The following is a 19,570-nucleotide window of genomic DNA, read 5'->3' as shown; positions in this document are numbered from 1 at the left end:
AAAGATCTCATGGCACTATTTCGAAGAAGAGCAGGGGAATGCTTCTCAGTGTCATGGGCCAATATTTAACTCTAAAGCAGATTATATGGTCATTATCACATTGCTGTCTGTGGGAGCTTGTTGTGCGCAATTTGGCTACTACGTTTTGTATATTACAACAGTGACTACACTTCAAAAGTACTTCATTGGCTGTGAAACACTTCGGGACGTTCTTCCTTTGCTTCCCATTGGAAAAAAGGTTGGTAGCTCCAGCCTTACATAGAAACATAGAAAATAGGTGCAGGAGCAGGCCATTCAGCCCTTCTAGCCTGCACCGCCATTCAATGAGTTCATGGCTGAACATGAAACTTCAGTACCCCCTTCCTGCTTTCACGCCATACCCCTTGATCCCCCGAGTAGTAAGGACTTCATCTAACTCCCTTTTGAATATATTTAGTGAATTGGCCTCAACTACTTTCTGTGGTAGAGAATTCCACAGGTTCACCACTCTCTGGGTGAAGAAGTTTCTCCTCATCTCGGTCCTAAATGGCTTACCCCTTATCCTTAGACTGTGACCTCTGGTTCTGGACTTCCCCAACATTGGGAACATTCTTCCTGCATCCAACCTGTCCAAACCCGTCAGAATTTTAAACGTTTCTATGAGGTCCCCTCTCACTCTTCTGAACTCCATTGAATACAAGCCCAGTTGATCCAGTCTTTCTTGATAGGTCAGTCCCACCATCCCGGGAATCAGTCTGGTGAATCTTTGCTGCACTCCCTCAATAGCAAGAATGTCCTTCCTCAAGTTAGGAGACCAAAACCGTACACAATACTCCAGGTGTGGCCTCACCAAGGCCCTGTACAACTGTAGCAACACCTCCCTGCCCCTGTACTCAAATCCCCTCACTATGAAGGCCAACATGCCATTTGCTTTCTTAAACGCCTGCTGTACCTGCATGCCAACCTTCAATGACTGATAGAAACATAGAAACATAGAAAATAGGTGCAGGAGCAGGCCATTCAGCCCTTCTAGCCTGCACCGCCATTCAATGAGTTCATGGCTGAACATGAAACTTCAGTACCCCCTTCCTGCTTTCTCGCCATAACCCTTGATCCCCCGAGTAGTAAGGACTTCATCTAACTCCCTTTTGAATATATTTAGTGAATTGGCCTCAACTACTTTCTGTGGTAGAGAATTCCACAGGTTCACCACTCTCTGGGTGAAGAAGTTTCTCCTCATCTCGGTCCTAAATGGCTTACCCCTTATCCTCAGACTGTGACCCCTGGTTCTGGACTTCCCCAACATTGGGAACATTCTTTCTGCATCTAACCTGTCTAAACCCGTCAGAATTTTAAACGTTTCTATGAGGTCCCCATGACACCCAGGTCTCGTTGCACCTTCCCTTTTCCTAATCTGTCACAATTCAGATAATAGTCTGTCTCTCTGTTTTTACCACCAAAGTGGATAACCTCACATTTATCCACATTATACTTCATCTGCCATGCATTTGCCCACTCACCTAACCTATCCAAGTCACTCTGCAGCCTCATAGCATCCTCCTCGCAGCTCACACTGTCACCCAACTTAGTGTCATCCGCAAATTTGGAGATACTACATTTAATCCCCTCGTCTAAATCATGAATGTACAATGTAAACAGCTGGGGCCCCAGCACAGAATCTTGCGGTACCCCACTAGTCACTGCCTGCCATTCTGAAAAGTACCCATTTACTCCTACTCTTTGCTTCCTGTCTGACAACCAGTTCTCAATCCACGTCAGCACACTACCCCCAATCCCATGTGCTTTAACTTTGCACATTAATCTCCTGTGTGGCACCTTGTCGAAAGCCTTCTGAAAGTCCAAATATACCACATCAACTGGAACTCCTTTGTCCACTTTACTGGAAACATCCTCAAAAAATTCCAGAAGATTTGTCAAGCATGATCTCCCTTTCACAAATCCATGCTGACTTGGACCTATCATGTCACCATTTTCCAAATGCGCTGCTATGACATCCTTAATAATTGATTCCATCATTTTACCCACTACTGAGGTCAGGCTGACCGGTCTGTAATTCCCTGCTTTCTCTCTCCCTCCTTTTTTAAAAAGTGGGGTTACATTGGCTACCCTCCACTCGATAGGAACTGATCCAGAGTCAATGGAATGTTGGAAAATGACTGTCAATGCATCCGCTATTTCCAAGGCCACCTCCTTAAGTACTCTGGGATGCAGTCCATCAGGCCCTGGGGATTTATCGGCCTTCAATCCCATCAATTTCCCCAACACAATTTCCCGACTAATAAAGATTTCCCTCAGTTCCTCCTCCTTACTAGACCCTCTGACCCGTTTTATATCCAGAAGGTTGTTTGTGTTCTCCTTAGTGAATACTGAACCAAAGTACTTGTTCAATTGGTCTGCTATTTCTTTGTTCCCGTTATGACTTCTCCTGATTCTGACTGCAGGGGACCTACGTTTGTCTTTACTAACCTTTTTCTCTTTACATACCTATAGAAACTTTTGCAATCCACCTTAATGTTCCCTGCAAGCTTCTTCTCGTACTCCATTTTCCCTGCCCTAATCAAACCCTTTGTCCTCCTCTGCTGAGTTCTAAATTTCTCCCAGTCCCCAGGTTCGCTGCTATTTCTGGCCAATTTGTATGCCACTTCCTTGGCTTTAATACTATCCCTGATTTCCCTAGATAGCCACGGTTGAGCCACCTTCCCTTTTTTATTTTTACGCCAGACAGGAATGTACAATTGTTGTAATTCATCCATGCGGTCTCTAAATGTCTGCCATTGCCCATCCACAGTCAACCCCTTAAGTATCATTCGCCAATCTATCTTAATCAATTCACGCCTCATACCTTCAAAGTTACCCTTCTTTAAGTTCTGGACCATGGTCTCTGAATTAACTGTTTCATTCTCCATCCTAATGCAGAATTCCACCATATTATGGTCACTCTTCCCCAAGGGGCCTCGCACAATGAGATTGTTAATTAATCCTCTCTCATTACACAACACCCAGTCTAAGATGGCCTCCCCCCTAGTTGGTTCCTCGACATATTGGTCTAGAAAACCATCCCTTAGTCCTTCAGCTAGTGCTTCATCTGGGCTTACTGTTTCTTTGGACATTAAGTGGGACTTCCACATCTAGTCCTCCAGTAATGAATGGTGCCTTACAGAGGCTTGACTTCCTCATTCATCCAATTTATTTTAAACTTTGCTAAGATAGTGCACAAACGGATTTAACATGAGCATTGTGTGATTGCAAAGAATCTTTCTTTCTAGGTGGCCTTAAATGTAAAGGCGAGGACAAACACAGAACGATAGTCTCGTCATTATAAAACAGCATGCTAAAGACACAGATAGGCAGCACATCATCACTTCACTGCTCCATTTTGACTCCAGAATCCAATATGGAGATTTTGAAATGAGACTCCTAAGGGGAGAAATTCGGAGCGTTACCTTTTGGAATTGTGAATTTTTAGCACCAGGCGCTAAAGATTGTGAACTTCTACTAAATTGAATGTTAGCACCCCAGGAAGGAAGTGGTGCGCTAGATCAAGCACTAATGACACCAGTCGGGTGCTACAGGGGCGCTACCAGAAGAGTGATAATGAATTTCAGGTGCAATCTATTCAGCGATGAACCTTCCATCCTTCACACTCGCTCATTCCAGCTCTCAAAGGGGAGGTTGTATCATTGTGCAGCTGCTCATTTTCAGCATTGCTGGCTCTGAAGCCTACCTGTGAACAAGTGATGGCAATGGCTGATCCCACTCCCAGGGAGAGAGCTTGTCGCTTCACAGACGTGGCATTGGAGGCTTTGGTGACTGGAGTGGAGCGAAGGAAGCCATTGCCCCATGTCTTCAGGGCAATGCGGAGGGAAGTGGTCCAGGAGGTCTCGGCCAGTAGTGTGGTGCAACGCAGCCTGACACAGTGCCATAAGAAATTCAAGCATCTGATCCTCAGTCTGTGCACACTGCGCAAAGCACCACTCCTTCCCAATCACTCACCCACCTAGCATCTCCACCTACTCAAACTCACATTCGAATCTCACGCCTTGCCTACAATCACAGCTATTCAACAACGACAGGCATATCTCCTAAACGCATAGATGGACTCTGACTCATGCACATTCGTTTCTTTTGCAGGCCAAGATGGCCCACAATAGGAGAGGGCAGCAGAGGCGGGGATGATGCATAGCTCCAGGTATCGAGTGCCGCGACTCATTGGGCAGCAGGTGCTGAGTGCCGTGGTCTTTGGCGATATCAACCCCATTGTGGGCAACAATGGTATCTTCATCCCCTCTCCTTTTCTCATCCTACTTTCTCCTCAAGCCTCTATCGCTTTCCAGCTCCTGATACTGTCTGCATTCCTTGCTCCATTCCTGCCCCCCTGCCTTCACCTTAATGCGAGTCTTGTTTTTCAGATAATCATCAACCAGATGACCAGCCTGTCCCTGAGCCCCCCACTCCCCCCATGATAGTGAGGAAGGGGAAGAGGTGGACGACCGAAGCACTGCGTCACTGCATCTCTCACCCGCAGGCTCCACCTCAGAGACTGGCAGTACGCGACCTTTAGAGGCAGGTTTAGTCGAGAGGTCTGCACTGAGTGATGCACCAGGGACGAGCGGGTTGCAGCAAGGCCAAGGAGAAAGGGTAGCTCGGGAGCCAACTTCCCGGAGGGCGAGTTCACACGCGAGTTCTGCTGCACAGGACTCAGATGAAGACCTCGATGGGGAGGCATTCACACGAAGGATGATGGCTATGCACTCCTAGATGATAGGTGCAACGGAAAGGGTGCCTAAGAGCCTCTCAGCAATAGTAAGGAGCATGGAGGAGTCCGCCTCCAAAATTGCACAGAGCTCTGTACACACCATGGAGCCCATCATTTCCACTGCAGAGGATGGTGGACTCCCAGAGAGAACGTGATGACTGAGACCTCATGATGTGTGTCATGGGCCATGTGGCAGCTTCAATTTGCAGCACAGGCGGAAGCCACACAACGTCTTAGTGCTGTAATGCAAACAATGGTTGGTGGGATCGAGTCTTAGATTGCTCTCATGCAGTCTCAGCTGGATGCCATGCAAGCTCTGACTTCAGCTAGGTCCACCACAGTCCACCGGGAATTTCATGGTGTTGCAGCAGGCCACCAATCTGTGCTCCAGCAGATTGGTAGGAATGCTGAGGTGCTGCCCGGGGGAGTGCTCTTTCTGAACTGTAAGATTCCATGTACAGTGCTTATTAAAGTCAAATATTGAGAAATATCTCATACCTGGTCCCTTCACACTGTTACAGAGGTTTATGCTGAGGTCATCAACAATTTCGCCAAGCAGGGCGAAATCAGCCACATTGTACATGTGGATGCTGTCTGGATCCGTAGCAATCTGCTTCAATTCAGCTTCATCAGCATTCTTAATACCTGAAAAACAACATCAGAATGGACAACAATCAGTACTCAACAATCACTGGAAGTTGCAGCACATTGACTTCAAAGCCACCCTTCCTGACTTCAAATCTCTCCATAGTCTTTCCCCATCTTAAAGCTGCAACTTTCTCCAATCTAGCTTTCGCCCTTCAGTCTTTTGATTCTGGTCCACTCTCTGTGATTTCCCCTAATTCTGGAATAATTCTCTTCCAACCATTCTCCCCACCTCTTTGACCAATCTTTGTGGTCACCTCCTCTAACATTTCTTACTCTTCATGCTCAGTGTCCACCAGCTCCCGCCCCAAAAGAGTACCTCAGGCATTTTGTTTGCTGAAGTTATATAAACCCAATTTCCTGTTGTGGATTTAGTGAAATTTTCCCTGTCCTCAAATGAAGTGCCTAGATGCTGTGAATATTGAGGGAGGATTTCCACTGCTCACTAATCATAGCAGAATTGCATATCTAAAATTAATGTGTCTATGATTTTGTTGTAAATCACAAACTTTGTAAATCTCCTCCATTATCAAGTCATTTTGGTATAAGATAATACAGGGACTAACTTATGCTAAATGGGTATGGTAGTGTAGCAGTTATGAAACTGGACTGGCAATGCTGAAATTTTAAGTCCTACCATAGCTGTTTCAGAATTTACATTCAGTTTTCTAAAAATATCAAAATACAAAGCTTTTATCACTTTAAGTGTCGGATTGTCGTAAAAACCCAACAGTTTCACTAATGTCCTTTAGGGACATAATAACAATCCCACATTACAATAGTGACTACACTCCAAATAAAAGTACTTCATTGGCTGTAAAGCACTTTGAGACATCCAGTGGTCGTGAAAGGTGCTATATAAATCCAAGACTTTCTTTTCTTTATAATATTAGATAAGGTGATCTCATTGAGACATACAAGATTCTGAAGCGGATTGACAGGGTATATGCCGGGGTAGGCCATTTAAGACAGAGATGAGGAGGAATTTCTTCACTCAGAGATTTCTGAATCTTTGGAATTCTCTGCCCCAGAGGGCTGTGGATGCTGAGTCTCTGAATACGTTCAAGGCTGAGATAGATAGATTTTTGGTGTCTAGGGGAATCAAGGGATATGGAGATCAGGCGGGAAAGTGGAGTTGAGGTTGATGTTCAGCCATGATCTTATTGAATGGCGGAACAGGCTCGAGGGGTTGAATGGCCTACTCTTGCTCCTATTTCTTATGTTCTTAGTCTTGTGATAAAGGTATCGCATTGATTGGTTGAGTTCAGAGAATGGATAGCCTGTCACACAGTCTGCACTACCCGATTTACTTTCAATACGCTATACCTTTTCTTTTCCCTTTCCAGTTTTTCGAGGACTATGCTTTTTGCGGCATGCCCACTTACCAACAGCGTAGAGCTCCACTCCGATATTACGCAGAATCTCTGAGGGAGCTATAACGTCATCTTGCGATTTGCCGTCGGTGATGAGGACACCGATCTTACGTGCGTTCGGTCGGGCGCCCGCCTCAGGCTTGAAGTTGTTTTGCAATATGTAGTTGAGAGCCAGGCCTGAGATTGCATAGTGAGGAAGAAACAAAAATAGGGCAACTTGCATCAATTACTGAGGGCAAAGACATTGAGAAATAAATTCATTGCAGTGATGGGTTGAAGTGAGCGAGGCTCGGTGGTTGTACTCCCGCGTCTGAGTCACAAGGCAAAGGGTTCAAGCCCCACGGGTGGAGCATAGAATATGGTCTCTGAATACGAGGTTGACGTTCAGTGGGGGGGACTTGCGACCAGACAGAGTGATCACTGGCTCAGGGATAGTGTTCCCATCTCTGAGTCAGAAAGGTCGGGCTCACTCATGTGAGCTAGTGTCAGCTGTGGCTCAGTGGGTAGCACACTCAGCTTTGAGTCAGAAGGCTGTGGATTCAAGTCCCACTCCAGAGGCTTGAGCACATAAATCTAGGTTGAGATGCCCAATGCAGTGCTGAGGGAACGCTGTACTGTTGGAGGTGCCATCTTTCGGATGAGATATTAAACCAAGGTCCCGTCTGCTCTCTCACATGGATGTGAAAGATCCCACGGCCACTATTTCGAAGAAGAGCAAGGTAGTTATCCAGCTCTGAATACTAGGTTGACATCCATTGAGGGAACTGATGGCTATGGGTGACCCCCTCCCCATTGTAAGGGTAGTCGGGGTTCATTAAATTTTGCAGCCCACCTTGGAGAAGATACTCCAAAGATAAAACCATGATGAAGGCAATAGGAAACTATCTCAGCTACTCTTCGCTAGTAACTGGCTCAAGAATCTCATGGGTGAGACTTGAGTTAACATCTGCCTTAAGGCAGAACACAATGACATTGTGCAATACTAGTAACGAGTGGGTTGAGTTCATTCATAAAAAAATCCCTCTGTCCACCAATTTAAAGCAGGTGATGATTCCTTGATTTCAAATAAATTAAGAACAATGGGCTGAGGAATTTCACAGGAATGCTTATTTGTTACTGACAGCACACGTGCAATTTCATCAGTGTATAAAAGTCAGTTAATAGGGTGATTTTCACATTGCCGACAGGGGACCCTAAAATTAGGAAATGGGGGTTATGTTGCTCTCAATTTTACGTCCAGCTACAGGAAGCTAGTTACCAAGGCTTCCAGCGACATGGGAAATCAGCCCAAGGACGTTAATCCCATCCGTATTCTTTTTCTAAAGGATATGTTTATACGTCATTGAAAGAATACAGGAGCAAAAAATAACAATATGGGGCAGATTTCTATTTCCATTGGCTTCAATGGGGAGAGATGTGAAATGTTAAACATTCCTATGTTCCTCTGAAACAGGATGACAACTCGATATCATCCGTTTCACATTATTGCACATCATCAAGATCTGAAGTGAATTTTCAATGGCCACAGAAAAATAAACACCGCAGTTTAACATGCAATCACATTTAATATAAGGTTTTCTCTAGAATGTAAGAGGGGAAAGAAAATCTCCAGTGATTTTTGTCATCTCCAATACTGCAATTTTCTCAAATATTAAAAGAATTGTTACCTTTCATTTTGTTTTTTAAAAAGGTTGTCGGTTATGAAATCCTACTTCAGTCTCCTAAATCTGGAGAAGTCATAATAAATGTAAAACATTTTAAACTTTAGAAACCTTGGGCGATGGCCAAGGCCCTTAATTCAAGGAGGCTGGAACATAAAAGGGTGGAGGATGTGTAACAGATGTATAAAGCTCTGGTTAGACCACAGTGAGAATACTGCGTTCAGTTCTGGGCACCGCATTTCAGAGAGGATATATTGGCCTTGGAGGAGGCGCAGGTGCAGATTCACCAGAATGGTACCAGAACTTAAAAGATTTAAATAATGAGAAGTTTCATAGAATAGGCTTGTATTTCCTCGAGTAAAGGTTAAGGGGTGATCTAATTAAAGTGTTTAAAGGATTTGATGGGGTAAATAGAGATAAACTATTTCCTCTGGTAGAAGAGTCCAGAACAAAAGGGCATGACCTTAAAATTAGAGCCAGGCCATTCAGGAGTGATGTCAGGAACCACTTCTTCACACAAAGGGTCGTGGAAATCTAAAACTTTCTCCCCCAAAAACTTGTTGAGGCCGGGGGTCAATTGAAAATTTCAAAACTGTGGTTGAGAAGATTTTTGTTATACAAGAGTGTCAAGGGTTAGGGAACCAAGGCGGGTAGCTGGAATTAAAATACAGTTCAGCCATGATCTCATTGAATGGCGGAAAAGGCTTGAGGGGCTCAATGGGGTAGAAGTTATGCTGCAGCTCTACAAAGCCCTGGTTAGACCACACCTAGAGTACTGTGAGCAGTTCTAGGCACCACACCTTAGGGAGAATATATTGGCCTTGGAGGGAGTGCAGAGTAGGTTTACCAGAATGATACCTGACTTTAAGAGTTAAATTACAAGGAGAGATTGTAATGTATTTGCTTTATGGGTTCTTTGCTTAAGCATTCATAACAACACATTGCTATTCATCATAGGCAGTCCCTCGGAGTTGAGGATGACTTGGCTTCCACACTAAAAATGAGTTCTCAGATGAGTGAAGAGTCCAATGCGGGACCTACAGTCTCTGTCACAGGTGGGGCTGACGGTGGTTGAAGGATCGGGTGGGTGGGGAGGCCTGGGTTGCTGTGCACTCCTTCCGCTGTCTACGCATGGCTTCAGCTTGCTCCCAGCGAATAGACTCGACGTGTTCAGCGCCCACCCGGATGCTTTTCCTCCACTTTGGGCGGTCTTGTGCCAGGGATTCCCAGGTGTCGGTGGGAATGTTACATTTTTTTCAAGAAGGCTTTGAGGGTGTCCTTGAAGCATTTCCTCTTGGTTTATTAACAAAGATTTAACAATCACACTACACATTACCAGTTCATCCAGTTAAATTAGGGTTGTATTCCCTAGAATTTAGAAAACTAAGGGGTGATCTGATAGAAGTTTTCAAGATATTAAGGAGAACAGATAGAGAGAAACTATTTCCACTATTTCCGACGGGGAGTCTAGGACTAGAAGGCATTGTCTAAAAATTAGATCTTTCAGGAGTGAAATTAGGAAACACTTCTACACACAAAGGGTGGCAAACGTTTGGAATTCTCTTCCGCAAACAGCAATTGATGCAAGATCAATTGTTAATTTTAAATCTGAGATTGATAGCTCTTTGTTAAACAAAGGTATTAAGGAATATGGGCCAAAGGATATGGAGTTAGATCACTGATCAGCCATAATCTCATTGTATGGCGGAACAGGCTCGAGGGGCTGAATGGCCTCCTCCTGTTCCTATGTTCCTCAGGCATCATCAAGATTCATAGGATAAAATAACCTACCTGTTAAGGTGTTGCCACCCTTGTAAGGCAAAGCAGCCACAGCAGCCAGTAAGCTCTTCTTATCCCCATGTTGGTTAAGGTTCCACTCAGTCCTTGGGTCTCCGCTGTACTGTGCCAGACCTTAACATTCAGACAAGGCAGTGAGTTGTGTGTTTTTTTATCATTTGGAATCAAAATTCAAATTGACACATTGAAGCCAGGCGAACTAACTCTGGGACAGCTTACCGAACTGTACTCTCCTTGGGCTGATGTTGAAGACTTGCACCAGCTTGGCAATGAAGCTTCTGATTTGACGGAAGTTCAGTCGCCCGATACTCCAGGAGCCATCCACGAGCAGCAGGATATCTGCAGCTGCTGTAGTGCTACACTGCAGCCCTGCCACAGTTAGAACACAGTCACTAAGAGGAAAACATTGTCAATGCATACTTTCAATGTAACTTTTAATAAGGAAATTGGAGAGGTTGAGAAGCCCTTTCTGTTTCAGTTATTTAACAATGAGACACTTAATCAACAATAAAAAATACAATTTGCTTTAGAATATGAGTAAGCAATAAAACCAAAGTGAAACCTCGCTGTCATGACCACCTTTATGACTGACCTTAAGTAACACCCTATAGACAGGACACTGAACACTGATGGAATTAATGTCACTGGAAACACGTCGGGGGTGCAATTGCACATGGCGAGCCACAGAACAGACAGTATAGCATCGACCGCCTGTCACACGCCCTGCCCCATGTTAAGTTCCATTGGCTGAAAATCGGGCGGGTGATACAATGAGCAGCAAAAGCCATTCCGCCTGGTTTTGCGAGCCTGGCCAAGTCCAATTTCACCCCGATGGTCTCTTTCTTATGCACATATTCACTCTCTTTCTCTATCTCCAAGTGGTTTTTAATATCTACCTTTAATATCTTAAACCAAACACAGAAATACTGCCTACTGTGTTTGGAGCTAATAGTTGTGCATTGCAACAACTTAGCAGCTTAAAGGAGCAGTGCCTTCACAACAGTTGTTTGACCAAACATTTTTTTTTCATTTAAGGGGAGGGAGAAGAGCTAAAAGTGCCTTAGGTCATGCAAATGGCACAATGGCGCATTTTGACACAGTTCACATATTTGGGTTACCTATTTTTAAGCCGACAAGTAAAAAATGTTTGGCAACTAATTTTTGAATGAAGGTTGTGTCCCTTGAGAGCGTCAACACTGCTGGACATGCGGTAATTCTAGCACTTAGCTATAAATAGTCCATTCTACAGTAAGCACTCAATTTAGATTTTTGATTTAGAAACTGATGTAACAAAGGAATATCTATTATTCCAACAGGTTAAGCATATTGTAATGCACAAACGGAATAGACCTTTATTAACGAATTGCCACAAAGCCCTGATTTTATATTACTTGAAAAAATACCAATGATTTAATGTAATCTAAATATGAGCAGCCTTGAATGGCCATCTTCCTTGTCAGTTCATTTTGGATAAGAGATTGATCCCATATACTATCCTGCATAAAGTCAGCCAATACTTTGGAAAATCCTTAGAATTTAATACCAAGCATTCATTGTGTCTAAAACAAGATCAAGGGCTGTGAGTATACTGAAGCAGAGGGTATAGAAAACCGTACTCAACACTCAATCAAATAACAGGCAGGTTAACATCGTCACACAAATGTTCCAGGATTTCAGCGCGAAAACACGCAGCACAAACTAAAAACAGTACACGTTTCCTCAATCTCGGTTACCCGCGCGAAAATGAGCTGAAATATGAAACAACTCCCTGTAACGAGAGGCCGCGAGCCCTGGCAAATAGGAAGAAAATGCGAAGGATTCCATTGCACAATTATTTGAAACGCCAAAGACCACAATAAGCAGACAAGGTTTGAAAGGAATGTTTATTTAAATTTATGGAGTGCTTGCGTCTGTTTCAACATCATTCTGTTTCTCTTTTTTGCAGATTTCCTGACAATCCACGCAATTGCTGGCTTCGTGCCGCGCAATGACTCCTGGTCTCTGGCCTGAAATGTACCCCTTTCGGTAACTTCGAGAAACATCCACTCCGTGACTTCGACTGTATTTCTTCCGTGCTCACGTATGACTCCTGCTTTAAATGGGCGAAATTCGGTAAGCAGGCACATGCTGTTAGCTGTGGAATTAACGGGGGGGCGAGGGGAGCGGGGAGCCCTCTTCCATGTGAACATCAGAAAATCATATGCTAAGGCATCACACAGGAAGAAATAAACATTAATCAAAGTTGTTGTTCCAATGTGTGATATGGATGTATATATACTGTATATTATCACGGCTGAAAAAAAAGAACAAGTTTATATTTTGAAAACACATCTTAAAACGTGCACCAAGAGAACTGGAAATAACTGCAGTGGTAAAATCTGTGCCAGTATAAAATAAAACTTCCAAAGTTTCCATATGAACACTTAACATACTCATATTACATTCCTCTGTCTGTTACGTCAACTTTTTAACTTTAAACGGGCTAATGCCTGCATATAAACGGATGTAGAAGGGGCACAATAAGTGCTCTGAAGATTGAGCGTTCTACTTTAGTGACTGGAAACCTCAAGACCTACATTTAAATTAATATTTTATCCTTGCGTTACAGAGCTTTATCAGTAAGCCCTTATAATTTTTTTTATTCGTTCCTAGGATGTGGGCGTTGCTGGCAAGGCCAGCATTTATAGCCCATTCCTTGAGAAGGTGGTGGTGAGCCGCCTTCTTGCACCGCTGCAGTCCATGTGGTGAAGGTACTCCCACAGTGCTGTTAGGGAGGGAGTTCCAGGATTATGACCCTGTGCCGATGAAGGAACGGGCGATATATTTCCAAGTCAGGATGGTGTGTGACTTGGAGAGGAACTCGCAGGTGTTCCCATACGCTTGCTGCCCTTGTCCTTCTAGGTCGCAGGCTTGGGAGGTGCTGCTGAAGAAAAGTCTTTAATGGAAGTTTTTCTTTAGTATTGCCCATCTTTTAAAGAAAGACTTCCATTAATAAAGGAAAATGCACGAATTTTGTTTTGCTTCTTTTTTTTAGAATGTTTGCATTTCATCAAATTTCTGTGCAGGGCAAGTAATGTTCCAAAATCATGGTAAGGAAACTAATGGAAAATTTGGATGTTCGCAGTAGGCGAGATGACCATCCACCTCCTCCTGCCCAAATGTAATGGCATTGCTGCTTGTAATATTTGTACTATGAACATTCTCTCAACCTAGTGTGTGAGTTTAGATCATTTGTGTCATGAACATTCTCTTAATTTCCTGATGTGCAATGTAGTACAGTGATGCTTCTTGCTTGCTGTTGTATGTGGTAGTTTAGAATGTTCTTTGTGAGCAGTCCCATTGAAGGACAGTAATCCTTCCCATACAATATGATGTGATGCCAGCTCCATGAAATATTTAAAATATTTCCTACAAAAGGCATCACAGTTAGTACAATATGGTGAAATATAATAAGAGTATTTTTACTCAGAGGCATTTAATTTTGCAACTGCCCCATCACCATTTTAGAACTGCCAGGTCTCTCTTTAAATGCAACCTTTGCTATATTAAGATTAACATAATTTTTTATTCTTGACAGTATTGTGGCAATGGCCTTGTACGCATGCTAAATGCACATACAAGAATTCCCTTCTGCACAGGGATTGACATCTACAGTAAGGCAGCGCAGAGAGAACATACATATGAGCGTATTAAATGTTCATAAGAGAAAAGTGCCAATTATAGTTTCTACCCTAGTCTGAGGGAACTCAGTTAATTCACACACCTTATCCTAGATTTATGGCGCTACTGCTATTATTGACAATTCCATTTCTTTATGCTGACGGCCCTCGGGAGCTCCAGCCAGGCAGTACCACAGATGAAGTCAGCGGCACTCCCTGTTGAAGCATAAAAGTCCATCTGGCCTGATGACTGCAGCTGAGAGGGCTGGAGTTTGGCCATCTTCCAGGCCAGCACCAAAACCCATTGTAACCAACCACCGGGAGGCGCCAGAAACAAGCCAGACACGACTCTTCTCGTCAGAAGAAGAAATAGGAGCAGGAGAAGGCCATTTGGCCCCTCGAGCCTGCTCCGTCATTCAATAGCATAATGGTTGATCTGATCATGGACTCAGCTCCACTTTCCTACCCGCTCCCAATAACCCTTTACTCCCTTAGCACTCAAAAATCTGTCTATCTCCGCCTTAAATATATTCAATGACCCAGCCTCCACAGCTCTCTGGAGCAGAGAATTCCATAGATTTACAACCCTCTGAGAAGAAATTTTTTCTCATCTCAGTTTTAAATGGACGGCCCCTTATTCTAAGATTAAGTCCCATAGTTTTAGTTTCCCCTATGAGTGGAAATATCCTCTCTGCATCCACCTTGTCAAGCCCTCTAATTATCTTATATGTTTCAATAAGATTACCTTTCATTCTTCTGAACTCCAATATTGAGTATAGGCCCAACCTACTCAACCTATCTTCATAAGTCAACCCCCTGATCTCCGGAATCAACCTAGTGAACCTTCTCTGAACAATGCAAGTATATCCTTCCTAAAATACGAAGACCAAAACTGTACGCAGTACTCCAGGTGTGGCCTCACCAACACCATGTACAGTTGAAACAGGACTTCTCTGCTTTTATACTCTATCCCACTTGCAATAAAGGCCAACATTCCAATTGCCTTCCTGATTACTTGCTGTACCTGCATACTAACTTTTTGTGTTTCATACACAAGGACCCCCAGGTCTCTCTGTACTGCAGCAATTTACAATTTTTCTCCAATTAAATTATAATTTCCTTTTCTATTATTTCTCCAAAAGTGCATGACCTCACATTTTCCCACATTATACTCCATCTACCAAATTTTTGCCCACTCACTTAGCCTGTCTATATCCCTTTGCAGATGTTTTGTGTCCTCCTCACAATTTGCTTTCCCACCCATCTTTGTATCATCAGCAAACTTGGCTACATTACACTCAGTCCCTTCATCCAAGTCATTAATATAGATTGTAAATAGTTGAGGACCCAGCACCGATCCCTGCAGCACCCCACTAGTCACTGTTTGCCAACCGGAAAATGACTCTCTGTTTCCTGTTAGTTAGCCAATCCTCTATCCATGCTAATATATTACCCCCAACCCCGTGAACTTTTATCTTGTGCAGTAACCTCTTATGTGGTACCTTATCGAATGCCTTCTGGAAATCCAAATACACCACATCCACTGGTTCCCCCTTATCCACCCTGCTCGTTACATCCTCAAAGAACTCCAGCAAATTTGTCAAACATGATTTCCCTTTCATAAAACCATGCTGACTCTTGCCACACTGCACCACAGCTTGTGTTCGTCATCGAATATGGCTCAGCTCAGGTACTGAAAGGTGTGGGACTTGAGCCTGTGTTTCTTCCCAGCCTACACCCTGCAGATCCATTTTTAAGGAAAAGCAAGTGATTGCTTTTATTATATTTAGCTTTAATTAACAAACTCCTCTGATGATCAGGAGGGCACCGGATCCCAAAGTTTATCGATCTGAATTAGCTAATCTCAGGTGGGGGTAATTTTATTTTTTATATTTGTTCCTGGGATCTGGACGTTGCTGGCAAGGCTGGCATTTATTGCCCATCCCTAATTGCCCTTGAGAAAATGGTGGTGATCTGCCTTCTTGAACCACTGAGGTCTGTGTGGTGAAGGTGCTGTTAGGGAGGGAGTTATTCTTAGTATACCTCTTTGTAGCAGTTTGGTACAACTGAGCGGCTCGCTAGGCCATTTTAGATAGCAGTTAAGAGTCAACCAGATTGCTATAGGACTGGAGTCACATATAGACAGACCGGTTAAGGACTGCAGATTTCCTTCCCTAAAGGGCATTAGTGAACCAGGTGGGTTTTTAACGACAATCCGGTAGTTTCATGGTCACCATTCCTGATACTAGGCTTTTTACTTCAGATTTATTTATAAAACTGAATTTAAATTCCTCAGTTTCTGGGAACTCTTCTGGCCCCAGCTGCTGTTCCAGACAGGTTCGGCCTGACAGGAAAGCCTTGGAGCATCCCTGCGCTGGTCTAGGATTAAGATTACAGTCGGGACGGTGATGCAAATTGCATATTTAAAGCAGGCTGTCCTTTGGCCTGTGTCCTACCCGCCTGCTATAAAGAGCAGGTTAAGATCAGGGCCCACGAGAAGGCAGCGAGATTGGAGGGGCTAAGTCGCTCGGTGCCATTTTAACTGCCTACCCACTCCGAGTCTGGCAGGTGGACGAGGGGGGTGGGGTTAAAATTCCCTCTAAATGATCTGGGCTCATACAATATAACTAGGTGGTTCAGCAAGGATCAGTGGAACCAGAGATCGTATTGCCTACAGGAGAGATGGGTAGAAAGATTGGAGAAATTATGAATTTGGATCAACTTTTAAAAACATTTTAGCATCGACTTTAGCTACATAAAGGTCTCGGGAGGGAGCGGAGATACTGCCACTGGAACACATGCCAATATTTCCTGTGCAGCGCTTTACAGAAAGTATTAAAAATAGTACAATATTCAATTATTAAAAGTTGTTTAGGCGAAAATCTAGAAACTGGGACTGATAGATTTTGGTTAGATAAGGGTATTAAGGGTTCCAAAGCAATGGAGTTAAGATACAGATCAGCCATGATCTAATTGAATGGCAGAACAGGTTGGAGGGGCTGAATGGCCTCCTCCTGTTCCTATTGGCACCAATGCCTAATATGTCACTGCTTTGAAGAGAAGCATTATGTGAAATCACTGATTAATCGCTGCACTAGTTACCTGGTGGTCCCAGAGGCACTTCCGAGGGCTCAGAAAGCGTAGTTTGTTCTTCTCCCAAAAGTGGCAAACTTTCTCCGCCATCATACATTCCGGAAACAGCCACTTTGTAGGTGGTATCAGCCCTATAAGATCAAAAAACATTGGGAGGGCTTGACATCAGAGTGGGTGTAAAAAGTTACACTCAAAGCAAAGCATGCAATTGTTGCACTGTGAGGCAACACTTATGTTCCTTGTTAATAACTCCAGCAGAATATGAGAAGAAGCTTCTTGTTTGATGGGCATTCGCGCTCTCACCTCGATCCTCAATCACAACCTTTTTTTGTCTTACTCCTTATTGCTATCCTCATTGTTCCTGTGGAACTTTCTCATAGCAGCTTGGAACATTTTTTCTTTGGGGGGGGGATTTTTAAGTGGGGTCATGAAGAGCCAAAATGAGCAGACTTCCCCACTCCCCTCCACCCGCTCCCCCCCCCCACCTCCATCCCTCAGTGCACCTCACTCCTCTCCCTTTACTGCTGACTTGCACTTCGGCCCACTTTTTGAGCCCCCCGGAGTTTCAAGCTACCCCCAAGCACTTTACATTATCAAACAATATTTGACACCGAGCCACATAAAGAACTAGTAGCACAGGTGACTAAAAGATTGGTCAAAGAGGTAGGTTTTAAGGAACAACTTAAAGGAGGAGAGACAGGTAGCGAGGCGGAGAGGTTTAGGCAGGGAATTCAAGAGCATAGAGACCAAGCAGTTGAAGGCACGGCCGCCAATGTGGGGCGATTATAATCAGCGATGCGCAAGAGGCCAGAATTGGAGGAGCGCAGACATTTCGGAGAGTTGTGGGGCTGGAGGAGGTTACAAAGATTGGGAGGGGTGAGGCCATGAAGAGATTTGAACACAACAATGAGAATTTTAAATTTGAGGCGTTATCGGGCCGGGAGCTAATGTGGGTCAGCGAGCTCAGGGGATGATGGGTGAGCGGCATTTGGTGCACGTTAGGACTCAGGCAGCCAAGTTTCTGATCAGCTTAAGGAGGGTGGAAGAGGGAAGGCCGGTCATGGAATAGTTGAGTGTGGGAGTGGCAAGCACATGTAAGAGGGTCTCAGCAGCAGATGATCTGAGGAAGGGGCGGAGACAGGTGTTGTTACGGAAGGGGAGGTAGGCAGTTTTGGCGATGGAGAGGACATCGGGTCGGAAGCTCAGCTCAGGATCAAATAGGAGCAGTTCTTGGAACTAGGGAGCAAAAGAAATCATTCTGCCGGAACCAGATAGTTAGCAAAGCCTCATCTGGAACACAGGCCACAGCTTCACATCCAACTGCTATGCATGAAGAACGAAGCACACAATGAGAATAGCCTACTATGTCCTGCAGGCATTCTGTATCTGGTTCTCTTTAATAGCTTTATAAGCCTTTGATTGACAAACTGTTCCAAGTGGCTGCAATCAAAAGTGCATTAAGTAAATGTTTAAATATGATAGCTCCCTCATGAGCATCAAAATCCTTTAGACGTTACTTTCCCCAATCTTTCAAGTAATAAGTAACATAGTCAAGTAAATAAATGGAACACTGGTATCTAATTGCACCTATGGGAGGTGACCCAATTCTGAAGTATTCTGAGGTAACAAAAACAATTTAAAGGGTGAAGCAAAAAACAAGTATAAGGAACATAAGAAATAGGAGCAGAAGTAAGCCATTCGGCCTCTCGAGCCTACTCTGCCATTCAATGAGATCATGGCTGATCTTCGACCTCAACTCCACTTGCCTGTACTATCTCCATATCCCTTGATTCCCTTAATATCCAAAAGTATGAAAGTATAAAAACAGTTACATCATGGCTTAATGGAAAACAGATAAAGCAATCAACAAACATTTTCTTCAGGACAAAGGAGAGGGTAGCTACATCACTTGATTATCCCGAGGCTGGAGTTTGAGTTGGGATAAGTGAGTAATCTGTTGATTCAGCTGTTGTGGCATTAAGGTGGACCGAAAACCAACGGCTGGCACAAAGGCCATCCGATCAACCAGATCCTAATGTAAAGAAGATGTGAGCTGCGAAGGGAGTAATGCAAAGCAGCCAGTCACTGCATTCCTCAGACTGGCCTGCGATCATTCTTTCATCGCAGTCACTCACTCCAGCTCACTAATGATGGTTCTGTTCGGTTGCAGTCCATCACTGCTATTGCTGTTTTATTAGTATTAATAATGAGGAGGGAAAAAAAAACAATTTCTAATCTCACGGGGCCCTTGTCCTTGCTGAGGTCAGACAGCAAACTCATTTATCATTTATCACCACCGTGTTCGAGAGAATGGTTTTCAGCACTGCAGTCATTGAAAAAACAAGTTTGGTGTCACCAAGCCACCACTCCTGCTTGGTGTCACCTTCCCTTTCTGCCTCGTTCCAATATTGGTGAACGACTGCCCTTGGCCCTTCACTCAGCTTTCTCCATAAGAGCAACATTTAATCGAGCGAATTACAAAAGTCCCAGGCTTTGATCCTTCCAATAGTACACATTTGGAAGCGTTTAAAAGGCTACATTTTTTTTTAAAAGACCTAATAAGATTTAAAGATCTGTACGAGTAAA

General features: G+C 43.9%; 1 protein-coding gene across 1 annotated transcript in view; it reads right to left on the bottom strand.

Moving 5' to 3' along the window:
- The window catches only part of LOC139272935 (collagen alpha-1(XII) chain-like), a 317,348-nt gene that overhangs the window by 188,674 nt on the left and 109,104 nt on the right, over window positions 1-19,570 (bottom strand). Inside the window, exons 16-20 of the mRNA XM_070889065.1 lie at window positions 16,994-17,115; window positions 10,452-10,601; window positions 10,227-10,346; window positions 6,787-6,951; window positions 5,255-5,401 (exon numbers count right to left, since the gene is read on the bottom strand). Coding sequence (XP_070745166.1) covers window positions 5,255-5,401; window positions 6,787-6,951; window positions 10,227-10,346; window positions 10,452-10,601; window positions 16,994-17,115 — 704 coding nt within the window. The remainder of the gene's footprint in view (window positions 1-5,254; window positions 5,402-6,786; window positions 6,952-10,226; window positions 10,347-10,451; window positions 10,602-16,993; window positions 17,116-19,570) is intronic.

Source organism: Pristiophorus japonicus, chromosome 9 (genome assembly GCF_044704955.1).
Source record: "Pristiophorus japonicus isolate sPriJap1 chromosome 9, sPriJap1.hap1, whole genome shotgun sequence".
NCBI classification, from domain to species: domain Eukaryota; kingdom Metazoa; phylum Chordata; class Chondrichthyes; family Pristiophoridae; genus Pristiophorus; species Pristiophorus japonicus.
This window is presented reverse-complemented; position numbering and strand designations above follow the sequence as displayed.